Source organism: Rhinichthys klamathensis, unplaced genomic scaffold (assembly GCF_029890125.1).
Source record: "Rhinichthys klamathensis goyatoka isolate OS25496 unplaced genomic scaffold, OSU_Roscu_1.1 h1tg000296l_1, whole genome shotgun sequence".
NCBI classification, from domain to species: Eukaryota; Metazoa; Chordata; class Actinopteri; order Cypriniformes; family Leuciscidae; genus Rhinichthys; species Rhinichthys klamathensis.
Window position 1 is genome coordinate 233,627 of NW_026606815.1, and position 19,342 is coordinate 252,968.

At 37.8% G+C, this 19,342-nt stretch overlaps 1 protein-coding gene across 1 annotated transcript in view; it reads right to left on the minus strand.

Moving 5' to 3' along the window:
• Nucleotides 1-1,574: 1,574 nt before the first annotated feature.
• The window catches only part of parp8 (poly (ADP-ribose) polymerase family, member 8), a 37,576-nt gene continuing 19,808 nt past the window's right edge, over nucleotides 1,575-19,342 (minus strand). The window contains exons 10-26 of the mRNA XM_056269990.1: nucleotides 19,230-19,296; nucleotides 19,020-19,148; nucleotides 17,291-17,879; nucleotides 16,838-16,891; nucleotides 16,347-16,442; nucleotides 15,636-15,728; nucleotides 15,423-15,548; nucleotides 15,250-15,315; nucleotides 14,317-14,384; nucleotides 14,006-14,054; nucleotides 13,571-13,683; nucleotides 12,008-12,080; nucleotides 3,334-3,403; nucleotides 3,100-3,173; nucleotides 2,893-2,962; nucleotides 2,712-2,796; nucleotides 1,575-2,514 (exon numbers count right to left, since the gene is read on the minus strand). Coding sequence (XP_056125965.1) covers nucleotides 2,412-2,514; nucleotides 2,712-2,796; nucleotides 2,893-2,962; nucleotides 3,100-3,173; nucleotides 3,334-3,403; nucleotides 12,008-12,080; nucleotides 13,571-13,683; nucleotides 14,006-14,054; nucleotides 14,317-14,384; nucleotides 15,250-15,315; nucleotides 15,423-15,548; nucleotides 15,636-15,728; nucleotides 16,347-16,442; nucleotides 16,838-16,891; nucleotides 17,291-17,879; nucleotides 19,020-19,148; nucleotides 19,230-19,296 — 1,925 coding nt within the window. The 3' untranslated portion in view covers nucleotides 1,575-2,411. The remainder of the gene's footprint in view (nucleotides 2,515-2,711; nucleotides 2,797-2,892; nucleotides 2,963-3,099; nucleotides 3,174-3,333; nucleotides 3,404-12,007; nucleotides 12,081-13,570; nucleotides 13,684-14,005; nucleotides 14,055-14,316; nucleotides 14,385-15,249; nucleotides 15,316-15,422; nucleotides 15,549-15,635; nucleotides 15,729-16,346; nucleotides 16,443-16,837; nucleotides 16,892-17,290; nucleotides 17,880-19,019; nucleotides 19,149-19,229; nucleotides 19,297-19,342) is intronic.

A 19,342-nucleotide genomic window follows, 5' to 3' on the forward strand; every position in this document is an offset into this window, starting at 1 on the left:
ATTGACCTGTCCTAACACTGATTTGCAGAGATATGGCTTAATTAGTAACATACGATTTTGTGAGAAAAACAACCATAGGAACACTTGGAATAATTTTTATTTGTGCTTCAGAGGACAGACACTTGAAATAAAAGTCCTCTATCTTCCACAACTGTATACTAAATTATTGTCATGCACCGGTTCTTTCAGGCACTTTATGGTAGTTAAAAATGAACATTTGCATTGCATTTGGAAACTGATCAAAGGTGAGTGGGGCTAGGCGTAGGCAGCACACTTCTGTGTATGAACTGCAATTCTGCAGTATTTAGGGGTTTACATCTGATTTCAGTTATAAGGAAAAAAAGACAAAAATGTGTAAATTATAGGCAAATTTGAATTTAATGAACATAAACAGATCCATAAGCTACTATTTCCATAACTTGTAAAAAGCTCGATCTGTTCGCAAAATAAGGAAAAAGTAAAAACGTACTACAGAAAATATTTGGCCTCCTGTGTCGCTGTGGCATTATTTACAATATATACAGTATTTTCACATATGACAGTATTGTCAAATTTGCCATTAAATCCTTATCTATAAGGCACCAAATGCTAATAGCATGATCTCTTTTTTACCAATTTGTGCAGAAAATGTATAAAAATATACAAACAGAACTATAACGAACAGTCCATAACAATGAAGGTAAAGTAACAAATAAAGTTTTGAAACAATTATGCATGTAAGAACTAACCCCTATTTGAATCCTTTAAAGAGATTTTTCATTAACTGATCAGATTGTGGATTTGAAGGAATACTCATTGTAACAAATCTGATTTACATCCCTTTTTTAGTAATGACAAACTTGACAATGCGTAATGATTATGTAAACGTTCACTTTAGATAAAATGTAATATTGAGCTGTTGCCATTCAATCAATTGCATCTACAATGGAATAAAATGGAATATATTGCAAGTGAATATCGTGTGGATTTACCAGTATTTCAGAGTCCCATGGAAAAATACAAAATACTTTTCTGCACACAAAATGATCAATACTACATATTTGACGTGCCCATGTTTTAATAAAACCCATAATTCTGCCCATAAGTGAGAAAAGTGTTGTGGTGCTACATCTTGACTATGTAAAAGTTGCATTTCCTCAAATAATATTTTTATAACAATTTAATGAATTCTAATCAAATGTGTTACCTTTATGCACAGGTTCTAATATCTATGTTGGGTGTTGGGTTTCTCAAAAATGATTTAAACGACTGAAAGTAAAGTTAAACAACCACACAGGTGTCTAAACATCACTATAAATAATTGCAAAACTTGAACAGAACACTCACACATTTGAACCTTCTGTTAATACATTACAATGTAAAAACAACAAGCAGCAAACACGTATTCTGCCTTAAAATCACCTTACAAAAAAGATTTATATTGAAAAGACAATTTACAATTGGGTGCCGATTTTGTCCATTATCAAAAAATTCTGTAACCATATCAAGGAAAACAAGTTATTTGAAAATGTCAGGAAAGCAGCATGCATTTTATGTTTAGTTGTTGCTGCCGATTTATATATATATATAAAGTGTTTAATTTTTTTTTAAAGTTTTACTTTTTTATATAGTTGGTATAGTCACTCACCAAATGTTACAGCAATACTGTATATTTAAAATGATCAAGTTAATGAAGTGGCAGGTTCGGTAAATCTGGGCAAATTCTAAACTGAGGCCTTTAGAAATTGTAAACTGACAGCTACTTTTAAGTAGCATGACATATAAGCTGTAGCACAGGGATATTGTTTTACACTACATTTGTCAAAGCTCTCCATCAGCTGTAAATGCAGTCAAAATCAGGAGTTGCTCGCTCGTGTTCAGCACTGTCAAACAATAAATACATCTGTCTTTGAAAGGCATTTAAGATTATATGGAAGTTTGAAACTATCATACATTAAGAAAAATAAAGTGCATATACAGTAGACACCTTTTGTATACACAAATTAATGTACTTTAACAAGTACAACTCTTAGTAAACAAGGTCAGATGGTGCATATCCACACAGGAATATTGTATTTTCTCCAAGAAAGTCTCAAAATACTGTACTTCTTCAAAGTGCTTTCATTTTTTGTATCTTTACAAAAAATAAGTAGTCCATCAGTTGAACTGAGAGACATACCATGCTCTTTCAAAATGTACCTTGTATTTATAAACTTAGCAAAATGGTAATAGTTTGAATAGCCAGTGTAAATATGCATGTATCCCAGGGGAACAGTATAAATAGTGTATTTTGAAGATTGTGAATATCCTTTTTGTTGTATGTCTGTGTGTGTGTTCTGTGGTTACCAAAAAATACATGGTATTGGCCTCCTACGCTCAAATGTCCAGCTTTGGGAAAGAGGTCAAGGCAGCGGTATTGTGTTCAAAATCTTTCATCCAGTAGCCGTTTGATTGCCGATGACTCGCAGGATCTCCCTATGAATACCAGGGTCCTGTGTGTTTATACTTGTGTCACCTACCTGTCCGTCCTCATAACTAGTTGACAAGTGGTTAAAAAACAAACAGAGAAAAAGGATTTCAGTTCAGTTCTTCTGCTAATAACAAACTCATCAGATGTGCTGCTTTTTATGTTCTGATTGTCAGTTTGGGAGATACAGACTCTACAGACGTTTTTACAGATACACATTGAGCAACACAGATACATATGCTGAGATAGATTTAAAAGTACTTACACAAAGAAAAAACGTGTGCAGACGTGATCTGTATTTGGAACTACCCAGATGTCACCATGCTTGTGCAGGTCTGGAGATGTAATAGCTGTTATATAAAAGAGAGAATATTATTATTTTATTTTTTTAAAGATTACAGATGAAGATGTAAATCTGTGTAAAGGCAGTAAGGTCAAACATGAACCTTCACATAAAGCTATGCATTTCAGGTTGCGGCTCTGCAGAAACTGGGGGTTCTGGCCTTTCTTCTGTGACTGAAAGCAAAAGAAAATTTGTGGACCGACAGGTTTCAGATACCAAGTATATTTGAAAAAGCCCTTGAAGAAGAAAGTCATTCAAGTTACGATTTTGAGTCAGGTGCTAAAAAAAAACAACTAAATACATTCAATACCTGCAAATTAATATTGGTCTTGTTGGCAGCAGTTTCATCTTTTGAAGCAACTTTCTGCTGTTTTTTATTCATCCCTATGTGGAAAAGCCACAGTATGAATAAAAACAGCACATTCACATGTAACAAGTTTTAAAAAATATATGTGTAATACTTTTTTTGTTTTATTGTGCATATAGTCATATAGAAAGTACAGGAAACATCAGTATCAAACATCTTAAAAGAAGATTTTAAGACCTGAGTAGCCAAAGGATATGCTTGATAATGGACTGAGATAGATTCCACTCCCATAGATAGCGCCATGGAGCTGCAAATAAAACAATGATTTAGTATGCAAACCATCTTTTACCTTTTCTCAAAAGGAACTAACTACAAACTTCATACGGGTTCCATACACCACACCACACACCGCTCTGCACATTTTGTATGTCTTTCTTATCTGACACACTGAGGGCCAGATGTACTAACGCTTTTGCGCCCACTTCAGGCGTATTTGTTTCGCAAAGTGCGCATAAAACCATGGTGAGGCATGTACGAACGGGGACGCACCGAGATGAAAGCGCAGACTGCCTGTCGCGGGAACTGAAAATGGCAAAATGGGCTTTTCGTGTCATGCATATGCATTCATGGGACGGTCAAGGGGAAAGTGGGAGTGTCACATAAAGAGATGGGAGGGGAAGCGTAAACTGCGCCTAATTATGTATTACGCGTTATGTACAGAAAAAGCCGGTGAAAGCGCGCCTCTATTTTGCGCTGGAAATTCTCCGCCTCTTAAAAGCAGGTGTAACTTAGGAAGCGGGTTTCCTGCCTCCTGGTGAAATGGCAGCAGTAATCCGAGCAAGACGAAGACATAGGCTAAGGAGACGAGCTGAAAAGATTTTTGCCACAAGAATCACGCTTTTTCAGTTGAGTGAAAACGAAATTATTAAGCGTTACAGATTAAGCAGCTACGCAATATTACAGTTACTGGAAGAAATCAAAGATGACATTGAATCTCCGACTCAGCATTCACATTCCATTCCAGCAGTTGTTAAACTCCTCGCTACATTACAATTATTGGCATCAGGATCATTTCAAACAGTCATAGCATCAGCAGTGAGAGGAGGAGGCCCATTCAATTGCATGTTTAAATTCGCGCAATTTACGGTATAGTGGGTGGGGACAGGCGCTGATTACCTGATGAACTGCAGGTTTGGTACATACTGTAACACGCACACTGCGGTTTCACATCAAGCGCTTTCTGCGTCTTGGCCATGGCGCTATTAACGCTGCGTTCACAAATGTATGTACATCTGGCCCTGTGTCTCAATCAGCTCCCTAAATTAAAAGGTCGTGAACAAGTATACCATGTACATGAATTCGGGCACTGATAAGGACAGTAAAGGACGCTGGCTCACTACACATTGGGACACTGATGACTCTACTTCCAGCGACATGACAATGTTTTCATTGTACAACATCACTACTGGTATTTATGAACAACAGCAGAATGTTATTTTAATGTTATTTAAAGCTTGTTACATACTGTATATGTGAAACAAATAAATAAATGATAAATGTTAGCCAGATTATGTTCTTTACTTGTCTAACGATGCATGTTTATGCAGACATAAAATTACATAATGGTTTGTATTTTAAAAAATATCTATCGCGTATCATTGTGTGAGTTCCCTAATGGAAAATAAATATACTAAAATGTATTTGAAATACATTTATTTTATGCTAAGTACATTGCAGATACATTTACATATTTATGTACTTAATGATGTTTTATTAACAACGTTCGGGAGGAGCACATTCAGTTAATTAACATGAGTGGAGTGCACCCAGCAATCAATGATAAGAGGTGTATATAGATTCAGCAATCTCACCTCACTCCATTGATAGTTTAGCAGCATCCCTCCACCGCCCCTTCTCCACACTTCCAGTCATAAACACTTACATGGGGGGGAGTACTCTAGCCTGGTTCTACCAGACTCTCGTACATTTCATTTGTACAGAGAGTCTGGCCTCGCTCCATTGAGAAACGTTTACTTCCTTGTAGGCGGGTTCTCTGTTAAAGTTCAAAACTATTGGATCTGCCCAGCGTCACTCAGGATCTGCCATAGCCGTAACCATAGACGTATGTCATGCGCCGAAACTGGCTGGAAACAACAAGTCCGAATTGAAATACCTCTTTTCAATTAAGTTGTCTGAGAACAAAAAAAGCCTTAAAAACATTATCTGTTTGTAATTATTTTCCTTTTTTCAGTGTCATGTAATTCTCTTAACTTGTTCAAATTATTTTATATTATCCCCCTACTGTTTTATTTTTGTTTTGTTTTTATTATTATTTTTTGTTTGTTTTTGTATTATGTTTTCTGTTATTACTTGTGTATTGTTTTAAGCAATAAAAAAAAACAAGTCCGAATGATCAGAGGATTATGTTAAGAATAAGATGTCTGTCAACGAGAGCTGCATGTTTTGTTCATCGAATTTAAGAGTTCAAGGAACAATTCTAAATTCTAAATGTATATTTGACACTAAGGACAGTGATGTATTCAGTCAACTGTCGAAGCTGGGTGTAATCATTAACAATACGCCGCTGCGGTCGTTTCGGATCTGCCGCAAATGCTGTACAGTGATCATCGTGCACGCCGAGCTGCCCAGCACCAACTCCTAACCTTTCTGCCTCCCTCACTTGGTCCTCCATTAGTGCAACAAGAGGAGACGACAACAACTATCGGCTTTGCATCCTATCGTTCGCCTTAGCTAACTCATTCACCACTAGCGGAGTGAGCTGGAAAATTAAACTTTTCCCGAACCCCGTGGGGAGGAGGGCCACAACATCATGGCCACCAACAACACTTAGCAAACATTGATCTTGCTCCGGCTTTAACTTCTGGATATTCGGCAGTTTTGCAACAACGGACCGAATAGATTTTCTCACGTCTTTCTCCGCTGCCATTACTGAACTCCAACTCAAACTGACGCGCTACATCAACGTCATCGTTCTCAGCCACTCCCTCTGTTCGCTGATTGGACCGGTAAAAAAATTATTTCTGGAAACCAAAGTCTACAGCACAATCCCAGACGTAGTACTGAAGGAAAATAAAATTGAGCGGAAGTGCGTAGGAGGGCGGAGCCAGGCTAGGAGTACTCTGGGTCCGGGCCAAACTCCGAGCTCGGAGCCCTCCCCCCGGACAGCATGCCAAATACGCATTAAACCTTATCCACTCTAATTGTATGTAAGTGTGAACTCGTGAAATATAAATACTCTGCAATTGTACTGTTGGTATACTAAATTGATATACTTAAAGTCTGCTAAACTGGAACAACTAATTTTGTACCTAATGCACTTTAGTTATCTAGAAATAGTCCTGAGGTCCAATTAAAGATATACTTAAGTATATATGATTGTACTAAAGTGGAACTATTGCAAATATACTTTAGGTACACTTTAAGTGCCATATTTTAACGATGTAAGCGCATGGTCTAAAGCGCACGTCGCAAGTGCACTTAGGGCATGTCCGAATCCACTTTTGCTAGTTTAATGACGGGAAAAATGGTCGGGTTTAAAAGGGTTGTCGCTATTCTCTTAATGAGTAATGGGTGTGTTTTGGGCATAACGTGCAATAAACTAATCAGAGTCTCATCTCCCATTCCCTTTAAAAGCCAGTTGCGCATGCACCATGGCAGATTGCTATTTACATGGCGGAATTTGCAAGCGGAAAGACTGAACACAGAGAGGAAACAGATCTGCTCGTGCGCGAGGTTAAAGCGTGCAAGCTGACCATCTACGGTACAAGCCGGATTCCACCATATCTTTATGTACACTATAATAATCGTTTACATTGTAATACATTTTAATATTTGGCATGTTTGTGTGCTGCTGCGCGTCCCAGTGTGTGTAATGCACATGCGTTGTGCACCAGCCTATAGGCACATATTACTAATGCGCTCTTTAAATAACAAAAAAAATATGACTTACTTAACTTTATTGTTTATTTTTACAGGGACAATGCACAATTAAGAGTAATTGCACCAGAGTTAGCCTAACAGCTAGTATATTGCACTATTGACTTTAGACCAGGTTTCAGTTGGTCAATGGCACAGTCTATTACAGTTGCCATAAAATAGCAAAGCGCCAACAATGCGCCTGAAGTTGCACAACAATGCGCGTTTTCAGACCAGCACGCCCATGGGCGAAAATGCATTTTCTGTTTAAACAACGTGGCGCAGGACGTGAAAATGATAACTGCGTCGGGCTGAAACTAGCAAAGAAAAACTTGCGTCACGCCTGGCCCCGCATTGTGCCGGGTGTATGATAGAGCCCTAAATATCTTACATTTAAAGACGGATATTATACAGAGTTCATACTATCCTTACTAATAGTGATATTTAACACCTTTTAGACTTAACATTAAGAAATGTGCATTGTGCAACAAAGAAGAACTCCAAATAAAGTTTAATGATAATATTTATATCAGTAAGTCTAAAATGATATGTCAATAAATATGTTAATGGATTTGTAGTACACTTTGTATGAAATAAATGTATTTATAAATACATTCTGGTATAGGCTTTTTTCACTAGGGTTGGCTCCTGATTTATGTTCTGTGCTTTGGAACTTCTGTTAAGGGAGCATAGTGAGCATCAATGCTCCCTGGTTTTTACAGTGCATTGCGGGACTTTTTAGGGAGCAGCGTTTTAGTGCACTGGAAGGTTTTCATGATAGAGAAATCTCTTAAAATGGCTGACACCCTGAGTACTGAACTAGAGAGTTGATTGAGACGTACCCTTGGTTCAGTTCATGGAACCCACACCCAGGCCAGCTGACAGTCTTGCCTGGGCCCGGGACAAGATAATCTTAGATGGGGCCCCCCCCACGATTTTTTTTATTTTTTATAAAACACCATATACTTTTACCCAAAATGCATAATAAAAACACGTTTAAATGGGTACATTTTCTATAAATGTCTTCATTTTCTTTTCTGACATAGCCTACTGCAGTTCTTGTTAAAACACACTAGACATGCAAAATCTGTGCATTTTGGGCACTTTTTGTGTGAAATCATATTTATTTTTTGTCCATCAAAAGTGTGCTTTCACTTTTAAGCATGAGCAGCGCAGCAAAAATAGACTCGGATCTGACCCCTTATCTGTTCACCGATGATGACAGCAGTCCCGGCGCCATGGGCGGGCATTGGGGGGCCTGGCCCGCCCTGTGAGTCACTAGTGCTCGCCCTGAGCGAGTCTCTCCCTTCACCAACTCCACTTCAAGTCCCACCAAGTCCTTGCTTGTTTGCACAATATCTTTTTTATCAATAGGCTACTGTTATCAAAAGTTATCCTTTTGAATATACATAACTCCTGAATAAAAATAAAAATGTGTTTGGTCTGATTTTTTTTTAATTGTAAACGGATTGATTGGTTTGTCGATAGAGAGCGCGGAAATGCATGTGATTGCGGTCTTATTAAGCGAGTCTTTGAGTCATTCATTCAAACGTTTCGTTCAAACGCCATAGAGAAATGCACATTTCATACGGATTACATGAGCAGGGAGCAGTCTGTAGTCTGTTTTCTTTTGTTTTGAATTGTTCTGTTTAAAAGTAGACATGTCTGTGAGGCGGGCTACCTTATACGCCTACACTGAGTTTCGGTTCAATTGCGACGAGCTCCAGTTCACGCGGTGGCGCCTCCGGTTCGTCATTATCGTCTGCTATATTTACTTCTTATTTATTAAATCCATCCAGGCAATTGGTTGATGAAATATTGATTAAAATTAAGATACAATAAATACAAAACGAAATTCACTTTAAAGAAAGGTTTTGCTTTCTGTTTGATGTCTCTGTGAAAGTTTTAAAGCATCTTTTAGTGCCGCTTTCAGAGTCCGTAACATTGTTTTTTCCTCATAAATGCGAACATGAAAAATAAAATGAAATGAATATTTTATGCTCTGTGGAGACTAATGTTAGCCTACTCATAATTTGTATTCTGAATACGTAATACATTGTATTACTTTGAATGAGTGTTTTTGCTTTCGAGGTTTTTAAATAAGCTTGATATGTGTTTGGGAAGATGTTTATGTTTTGTTGACATGTCGAGTTTTTTCGGTATTATATTTCGTTTTTTTGGCTAAACAGCACAAGACTTTAATTAAGTAACGTTAGCCATTCTGTTTGTGCTGCGTGATTTAAAGAAAAGTGCGCTCTTGCTCACACGATCAGCATGGTGATCTTGTGTTTTCTCCTAAATAAAAGCTCAAGGGTTTATTCCTTACAAGTGAAGAAATTAGGACAAAAGTAGTGTAATTTTCCTATTCTATAGCTTAATATAAAATACGATGTAATGTAGACTGAGACTAATTAACAAGATGTTTGAGCCCTCTTTAGGTACAAGTCAATGCTTTTCCTTTGTTCAATGTGCACAGTTCATGGGTCGAAGCCGGTTAAAGCTCTTAATTTTGAGCTCTCAATGTGCACCAGATTGATGCATTTAAACTTAAAATGTACAAAATTTTCTTGCGGGGGAGAATGCCCCCGAACAGGGACAGAGGTCCACACAACATGCCCAATTTTTTTCAATAATAATTCACAGCACCCACTGATGACCTGAAAACACCTCTCAAACCTACTTTAAAAATTAAATCGAAATTTGCGGAGGCAGTGTGTAAACGTACCTTTAGCGTCAGTAGCCTATTATATAATTATTATGCTCTATCGATCATTGCATAGTATCATAATCGATTCTGTTATGATGCAATGAGGTTGTTTTCATTTGTGCCCCCCTGAAAAAAATGAATGCCCGTCCGTGAATTTGTGTCTGGCGCCGGGTCTGGATGACAGTGATGCATTTCAGCCGGCTTTTTATTTCTCATCTCCATAAATAGTAGTAAAGCTAATCCAAGGGCTAGAAATCAATGAAGTCTTTGCTAATACTTCCTCGTCATCATGGAGAGCGCAGTTCGCACCGCTTTCTCCTTTCCACAAGCGTTTGCTCTCCCATGGCGTCTGTCGTTGCTATGCAACAATGAACTTAGGCGCGCCTGTAAAAACGAGCGCGCCGCGTCGCTATTATGAGCTAATATCCAAAATATTTCCATATGTGGCTCTTTCCTCCTTTCTTATCAACAAGTGGATTTACAGCCACCACAGCAGCAGCACCGCCGGTCGCCATGTCTCAGCGCTTTTATGAAGAGGACGCAACTGCACGCGCTTTGGGCATGCACGCGCATCCCGGGTTTGAGAAAACCTGGTACCGTGGCGTGACGTTTAGAAAGATATTTGTACCGACTTGGTACCGAAGTGCCGGGTCTTTGACAACACTCATAAACGTTGGCTGCGCTGTTTCTTACCTTGCTCTACGTTGACTTTACTAACGTTAGTTCCAGCTTCACCGTCACCACCTTTTTAAAAATATTTGTTTAGGACATCTCGAAGGCCTCTATTTTCTTCTTCTCTTCTCTTCTCTTCTCTTTTCTTTTCTTTTCTTTCCTTTTCTGAGCACCGGACTTGTGCTGACCGGACATTTTGAGCGTAACGTTAGCCTACTGAACTTCAAATCAAATGACATCATCATATTTTGATCAGTGGCCAAACCATTTTTGTTTGGGGGGGGGGGGGGTTCTTGACCACTATTTCAAGGACAATTAGGAAGAAAACAAATAAAAAGCTTTTATGTAACTCAAATATTAAATATTTTTTTCAACAAATATGCCTATTTTATTTTTTTATTTTTAACAATTATTCCATAATTTAATGAGGGCCCCCCCTCCCTACCCTGGGCCCGGGACAACAGACCCGTTTGTCCCCCCCTGTCGGCGGGCCTGCCCACACCTAGTGAGCTGATGATCTAAATCAGGTGTTCAATAAAGGAGACATACAAAATGTGCAGAGCAGTGGCTCCTCAGAACCAATATTGAAAAACATTGTCATACACAACTGACATTACAGATAGTTTTTTCTTCTTCTAATAAATAAACCTCTTACAGAGTGTTCAGAAAATCCACCACTAAATTATTAATAGTTTAATAGTTTGTGAATTTCACAAACTATAAAAGGGATAGTTTTGTCATCATTTACTCAACCTCAAGTTGTTCCAAACCTGTACGGGTTTCTTTCTTCTGTTGAACACAAAAGAAGATATTTTAAGGTAACCAGACAGTTGACGGTAGCCATGGAAATCCATAGTAGGAAAAAAAGGAAGTCAATGGCTACCGTCAACTGTCTGGTTACCTTAAAATATCTTCTTTTGTGTTCAACAGAAGAAAAAAACCTGTATAGGTTTGGAACAATTTGAGGGTAAGTGAGGGTTTCATTTTTGGGTGAACTATCCAAGTTCTTCCTTGCATATATTAAGAGATGTGGTATATAAAAAAAAAAGTCCGTGCACATCGGTCTGCTCAGATGTTTAAAGATGTTCCACCCAAAAATGAAAATTCTGTCATCATTTACTCACCTTCGTGTCGTTCCAAACCCGTAAGACTTCTGTTCATCTTCGGAACACAAATGAAGATATTTTTAAAATCTGAGCCAGTTCTGTACTCTTCATTGACAGCTACACAACTACCACTTTGACTCAATTCATATGGATTATTTGATCTCTTAATGAACGTTTTGAAGCGTCAAAGTGGTACTGTAGATGCGCAGCTGTAAGAGGAGGGAAAGAAAGCTCTCAGATTTTATTAAAAAGATCGTCATTTGTGTTCCGAAGATGAACGAAAGTCCTTGGAACGACATGAGGGTGAGTAATTAATGACAGAAATTTTTTATTTGGGTGAACTATCCCTTTAAGATGTTTACATAATGCATTATGCATAAATATACTATCACATCATATTTCCACAAAAAAAACCACTGGCTTCATCCAAACTTCATTACAGTTTAATTACATTAAAAACTGTATCTGTATCACAATTAGAAGTGAGTACCTGAAGCCTTGTGTTTGATGCCACAACCAAACCATTCCTCAAAATGGAGTGCCAGTTTTCTATGTGTGATCCACTGAAAGTGATAGAAAGAAAGAGAGAGACAGTCAGTTTGTCTTTTTTTAAACTGAAAAATTAATAACCACTGTTCTCAAGTCCGAAAGAAACTTCACACCTGTACACAGTTGTGGTTTTAATTAAATTTGAGCAAAAGACAGATTTGAAACCTATTCTATGACTCAAAAAATCTATGGGGCTGTTATATTGTTGAATCTTATTGGTTGACGAGCGTTCTAACGTGTGCAATCATTTTCAGGGAATGCATGACTGACGTATTTACATGTCCATATCACTTCGCCAAATAATTTCAGTTATTTCAAAGGTCCTTAGAGCCTACAACCGCAAAAGAACCCAAAACCCACAATGACACTGACCAAGCAAATATAGTAAAAAATAGTATAAAAATGACAAATTATTTCCATGTTTTTTGTCACAAAATTACGCTTTAATAAATGCGGAAAGCACATACTCTTTTTCTCCCACTCAAACTCACACACAGTAAGTACGGACACACACTCGCACGGAAACGTGTTGTCAGCGCTGCTCTGACGATTTTATCAGTAAAATAGTTTAGCAACTTAAAAGCTACATGACATTTCTCACTAGCGAGGTAATAATGGCGCTGTTCTTGAAGCAGATAAACTTACAGTTTTGCTATTAGTAGAGACGCTGGTGCCGAACACTGTTGAGAGACGTACAGACTCAGGTAATTCACACACGCTTAATTCTCTCTCTGCTATCAGTGGCTCAAGCTTCCATTACTAGCTCTAAAATTAAGTTTTGGAATTAGCAATGGAGGCGTGGGATGAGATGAGTAAGAAATTAGTCCTACACACAAGAGCGTTTTAAGGATAAAAACCTGACAAATGTCTTAAAATACAATATCTGAACAATGTCTTGAGGTGTGGTAACCGTACTGTGATAATGCGGAATAATTGACTCCGGTTCGTTGAATTATTAGAAAATAAATAACGCATAACTCGTTTCTCGCCGTGGCCGGATTACCACCTCGGGTGTGCATTTTTTTTCGAATAATTAAATGGCCCATCGTCAATTATTCCTTACATATATTTTGCTGCACAGCTGAATCGCAACTGAACTAGTTACGACAGCTGGAACTGAGTTCCTCTTATTGCGACAGTGAAATGCACTTCAAATTTAGTATATTTAATATTAGAGGACAATCACAAAGCCATGAAGAATATAAAGTGAGAAATCGTCATTTCTGATACAGTAGGTCTTACAGTGAAAACCTGGCTTGTGGCTACAACATTTGTTCAGCACACCCACAGACCATTCAGACTGCCTGATTCACATTGCACACAAAACTGCCAAAAGCTCCAGCAAGACAGATATTATAATATACTTTGGGAACAGCTAAAATACATTTTACTTAAGCCCTGTTGTACCCTATTCATGAATTTATGAATTTGTAACGCTGAGGGTCAAATTTGATTTAAGGATAAAAAAGCTTAGGCTTTCTTAGGTGTTTAAAATGGAACTTACTGAAAAGCAAAGGTACTCCCAAAGAGGACTTTGGCAGCTCTAAAGTTGGATTCTTTGGCTGGCGGACTGCTGAGCAGGAGGAACTGATGGGGTGTGTGCATGAACTTCAGTTGCTGTTGTGATAGAAACAAGATATAAGAGCATATACTTGAGACGCTAAGCCTAAATCATTTTCTCTGCTTAAAACTTTGAAAAATGTCACAGTGCCTGTAAATTTAAAACTCTCTTCAAAAATGCAGCAGAACTGAAAGATGGCTTCTAAAAGAGTGATGGTTCTCTCTTAGGGATGTAATGCCAGCAATTCAATGAAAGATTAATCATTATGCGTCTAACCCAGATTATCTTAATCTAGATCAGACACATTTTCACATTCTTGTGGCATATGCAGAAACATTGGAAATCATAACAAATGCTTAAGATAGATACAAGACTTACTCTAGTAACAGGAAGCTTCACTATGTGTGATCTGTTACTGGATATCACCCTGTAAAAAAATGGATTAATCAACCATATACTCCATTAGGTTTGAAGCCCTCCACTGCAAGACTGTAGATGCATTTAAATACTGTATATGCGTGATTGTATGTCACATGATCATACTGACTGTCCAAGGTACAACAAAGGTGGATGCACACACTCTCCATGACTATGTAATTAGAGCTGTTATGAGAGCTGACTGTCACATTTACACATCATTAAAATGCAGGAGTGGAGTAGATAATGATTGAAGTGTCATTCAGTCATACCACTGCAGTAGTGGGTGAGCCAAAGGATCGTGCTTGTCCATTTGTCTCTTTATCTCCAGATATGGAGCCTATGCAGAAGAAACAGCAACGATTAAAATGTCAAAATGCTCCTCCATTAGGAATCAAAGCACCGGCTGATTTCTCTGAAGACTTATGCTATAAAAGATACAGGGATTGTGATTTAAACAACTAGTATTGTCAATTCAATGTGTTAAATATAATATTTTGCAGAACATTTATTTTGACCTATTCATAAAAAGTATATAAATACTTTTATATACAGTATACATTTATAAAATATTATAGTAAATTAAATTGTAAAAAAAAAAAAATTGGCTACACTTTATTTTAAGGTTTTGTAATTATACATTTAAGTACTGAGTAATATTAGTTAACTACATGTAATTACTTTAGGGTTAGGGTTTGGGGTTACACCTTATTTTAAGGGGTCATTGTTACAGAGTAATTATATATTTAAGTACTGAGTAATATTAAGCAACTACATGTACTTACTATAGGGGTAGGGTAGGATTAGGATTTGATTTAAGGTTAGTTGCATGTAATTATGCATAACTTACAGTTATTACATGTAACATATGTAACAAGGACACTGTAAAAAAAAGTGTTACCGGGTTTGGTTTAGGGTTAGTTGCATGTAATAATCATGCATAATTTATAGTTTTTGCTATAGCAACTACATGTAATGTGTAACAAGGACACTGTAAAATAAAGTGGTAACAAATGGTGGTATATTAAATTATTATAAAAATACATTCATTATTTATAATATAGCATTCATAACATTCTATATATCATATACCATATATATTTTAATGTCATTAAAATAGTTTGATTTTAATTGATTGACAGACTTAAAAACAATGTAACAACCTTAGAACAAACATTCTCCTGTTGTAAATTTCTGGTTGATACCTGGGTCATTTCTCTGATAGAGGTGATACTGTCAAGTGCTCTCATTACTCGGTCATAGTCCTTTTTCTGAAGAAGAACCGAAACACTGAATGTAATATTCCTTCATGAGTAGCAGCATTACACAAAAAAAGACGGAGTAAGGTAAAGCTAAACGCTCTTAGTGTTTTTAGTACCCTGGGGTTGAAGGCAAGTGCATGTGAGTCATTGGGATCCACCACAGAGGGATATGGCTCAAAAATGACAACTTTTCTCGGAGACTCCAGTGCAGATCGGCACATGGAGACCAGTAGGTCTACAACCTGTTGTCACAAACAGAGATTGTTAAGCCATTTGGTTAGAAGGTTCTGTACAGAATGACTGTATGAATTCTGTGTTTGTTTGTGTACCTGAGCACCAGTGGCAATCTCATCAGCAGCCTCATTCATGACCCCTAGAGTTTGGAAGGCGAATACACATAACTCTCTCTCACACACTGTGGGCTGCAGGACACATATAAACAAGCTCATTAGAACAGTAAATTATATTATTAATCCTGGATTAATATAATCACATGTAACATAAATTGGCTCACTTTTAGTTTGACAACTATCCGCAAAATAATATGGCACAAAAATATGAAAAAAAAGAAAAGAAAAACATCTTTGATTGTGACATGAAAGCATAATATGGTATGAGGATCATTTCTAAATCCTTTCAAGTTAAAATAATCTCTTTCTATTTTAAACAGAAACAGAGGCTGTCTAATATGAAATATAGAAAAGAACACAGGCTGTGTTCAAGTTCAAGTTTGCTTTTTTTGAAAGAATTAAGACTTCAACTCTGCAAGGATGGATTAAATCGATCAAAAATGAGAGCAAAGACATTTATTATGTTACAAAAGATTTCCATTTCAAATCAAATATTATAATAAAACTGTTTTTAGCCTGTCTTGGAAAACTTTAGAAAACATTGGAAAATCTTACCAACCCCAAATTTCTGAAAGGTAGTGTATACTTTTAAACACTCAGGAGTAAATATAAGAGAAATCGCAGGTGCCTTAAATGATTCATTCACACCATTAACCAATCCAAGATTGCTTGTAGAGCAAACAGACTCACTCTGAGCATTGGTCCATTTTGGAACACATGAGGTTCATCGCAGACCACACAGAACTCATTCAGTACAGGGATACGCTGTTCTGCATACTCCATAGTCTGCAATTATAAGTCAAGTAAACACATGTAGCAACCATTCAGTAACATTTGCCTCCTCCTCTATAACAGTATGACAGCATTAGAGGCTACCACAAGAGCTCTACCCAAACCTTAAAACAAGCAGGACAGTTCATCCAAAACTAAAATATTTTCATCATGTTTGGAACATTTGGAATGACTTGACGAAACAATGTTTGTTGCAGATTCAGTCTTGTTCACAAGAATACCAATGACTAGAAAATGTCAACTACTGCAACCAACCACATGCCCTCAAGCTCAGGTTGCTTCGGAAAGAGGATGTTGAATATATTTGCAAGTAAAAGACTGTTAGACTGTAAAATACTGTTTGATCAATGAAATAAGGCAAAGGGGGAAGTGAAGATATTTATTTTTACCTGAACAAGGAAGCCTCTGTCTCTGACTGGAATGGATTTGGCTCCGTTGTTTGGCTACTCAAGAAGACACAGAAAAAATTGTTTGAAGTCTCTCTAAATTTTGTTAACTAAATAGACAAAGTTGTTTTCACTGCCTCAAGTCAAACATTACATTGTGGGACAAAATGTCTCAACTATTAAATTGATCTCTCTGCAAGATTTTATTTTTTATAGATCTCTCTCTCCTTGGCCTGTTAAATTCACTCATCTCTGCCTGGTCGGAGCAATTCTCTGTGAATTTGTGTTCACTCTTATTTTTGCTGTATATAAATTCTGTTAAATAATTCTTTCATTTCCAAAACACTCTCGTATCTCTGACCAAAGCCGAACTGAACAGGCAATCAAATTAGGCAAATCCTAAATATGTAACCTCAAGGAAGTATGTTCATAAGACGCAATCCCAAGCATCATTACCTGAGGTGTGGAAGATAGTGATGGGGCCAGGATGCCGATTAGCCCTGAGGTAAGGGAGAGGCGTCTGCTCTCGGTGACAGGCTCTTTAAAGATGTCGCTTTTCTTGTCGCCCATCTTGGTGCTGCTGGAGTAGGACCTGCTGAGCAGACGGTGGTGGTGCTTCAGGCCGTCCAGCTCTTCAGTCCGCACACTGCCCGAGCAGGAGCGGCCCAGGAGCCGGTGAGGCTTTAAAGCACCGCCATCGCTACTGCCAGCAGCATGTTCGCAGCGAGGTTCGGCCACGCTCGACCGCGGCGACAGTTTATGAGGCCGCAGTGACGGGCAGTCCTCTGGTTTCGCAGCGGTCGAGCAGGGCCTTGGCAGCAGCCGGTGGGGCTGCTTGAGGGGCTGATGTTGCTCCATCCGCGGGTCACTGGAAAGGGAGTGACCCAAAAGCTTGTGCGACTTGCCGACACAGCCGTCCATTTCTGGCTTCACTGTGCTGGAGCATGTTCGCCGTAACAGACGGTGGGATTTTGACACGCCATCCTGCTCGGGTTTGAGCTTCTTTTTGCTCTTCACACAGCCAGGAGGAGGGTAGCTGGGGGATCTGAGTTTGCACAAGCACAGCACATTAATCACACTACGGGAATTATGGAACAAAAAAGATGTTGTGCAATTATGCTTGTGCAAATCCTGCACATTTCAGAATGCTTTATTGGCTGATTCACACCAAGTTTATTTTTCATGTTGAGGTCTGCATAGTTCGGGAATGCGCATTTCTTCCGCTAATGAACTATAGTAGGTCATGCCTCAGTTAATGAGATACAAAGAATTAGGCAATGCTGACAAATTGCTTTATAGTTTTCTGCATCATCTTGATTTTCATTTCGGTTTCATTTTATTATTCATAAAAAAATCCACAAGTAGTAAGACATTCAGGTAAGATATCCTCTTTATGACAAGCAAAATTTGCAAATCCATTGCCACATTCTCAATATCAATTTTCTCAACATTACAGTCCAGTTCAATGAAAAATTTTTGTGTGAACTGTTCCTACACTTTGATAACCATTCATTAACCATTTTTTCTCAGACTCAAGCTGGTCTGATGAACTCAAAGATCATGAAGCTAACACACTTGCTGGCATAAAAGTAAATGCTGGTCCTGAATACATAAATGCAGCCTAAATATATGGATAAATGTTTACCAGATTCACAATAGTGAATTGCTGATTGGCAAACACATTTTCTCCAGTACAACAGAGGGCAAAAACATATTTCTCCATTGAGGGTTATTTAAAAATAAGTCTTATATTCATATTACAATTACTTTTTGCAAGGCACATATTTTTCTAATATTTCATTACAGTAGAAGCATGGTCAAACAGAACAGTACACAGATAAGTTTGAGAGTAAGGTTAAAGGCAAAGCTGTCTCATGTTAGCAATAAAAATAATACTAATTTGATTTTTGATTCAATATTTAAAAACTTTTCTGTGATGGCAAAGTAATGGCATGTACAAAGCGATTACATCAATACTTAAGAACAGAAAAGTTCTAGAGAGAGATTTTGAGCTGTAAACATGAGCGCTTTACTGTGTGAGGTTAATTAAATATTGTTCACCAGAACCAACAAATTTTCTTGGTGAACAGGCCTTTAGTCCTGGGTTTAAAAGCGCTTCAAAGAGGGATAATAAACTCTGGATTGTCCAGTATCGGTGTAGCTGAGTGACTTTTTTTTTTCTTACCTGCGTAGCGTTGAAAAAATGTGCAGGGGAGACTTCACCTTCTTCTCTGTTAGCTTTTTGCCGTGTGGGTTGATGAGTTTATCTTTGCTCTGACACTTCCACTGCTGTGTGACAAAGGTTTGCATTATTCTGCCAAGAGAAAGCACACTAATGAAGTTAAACGGACCTAAAACCTGATATAACACTAAAAAAAATCTAGTATTTTCTTACTTTTTCAACTGATGTCCAAGTCCAAATCTGTCTTTTGAAGACACTTGAAACACATCAACAGTGGGAACTGGAAAGGGGACATGAAATTCTCCATGAGAAAAAAAGATGGTATT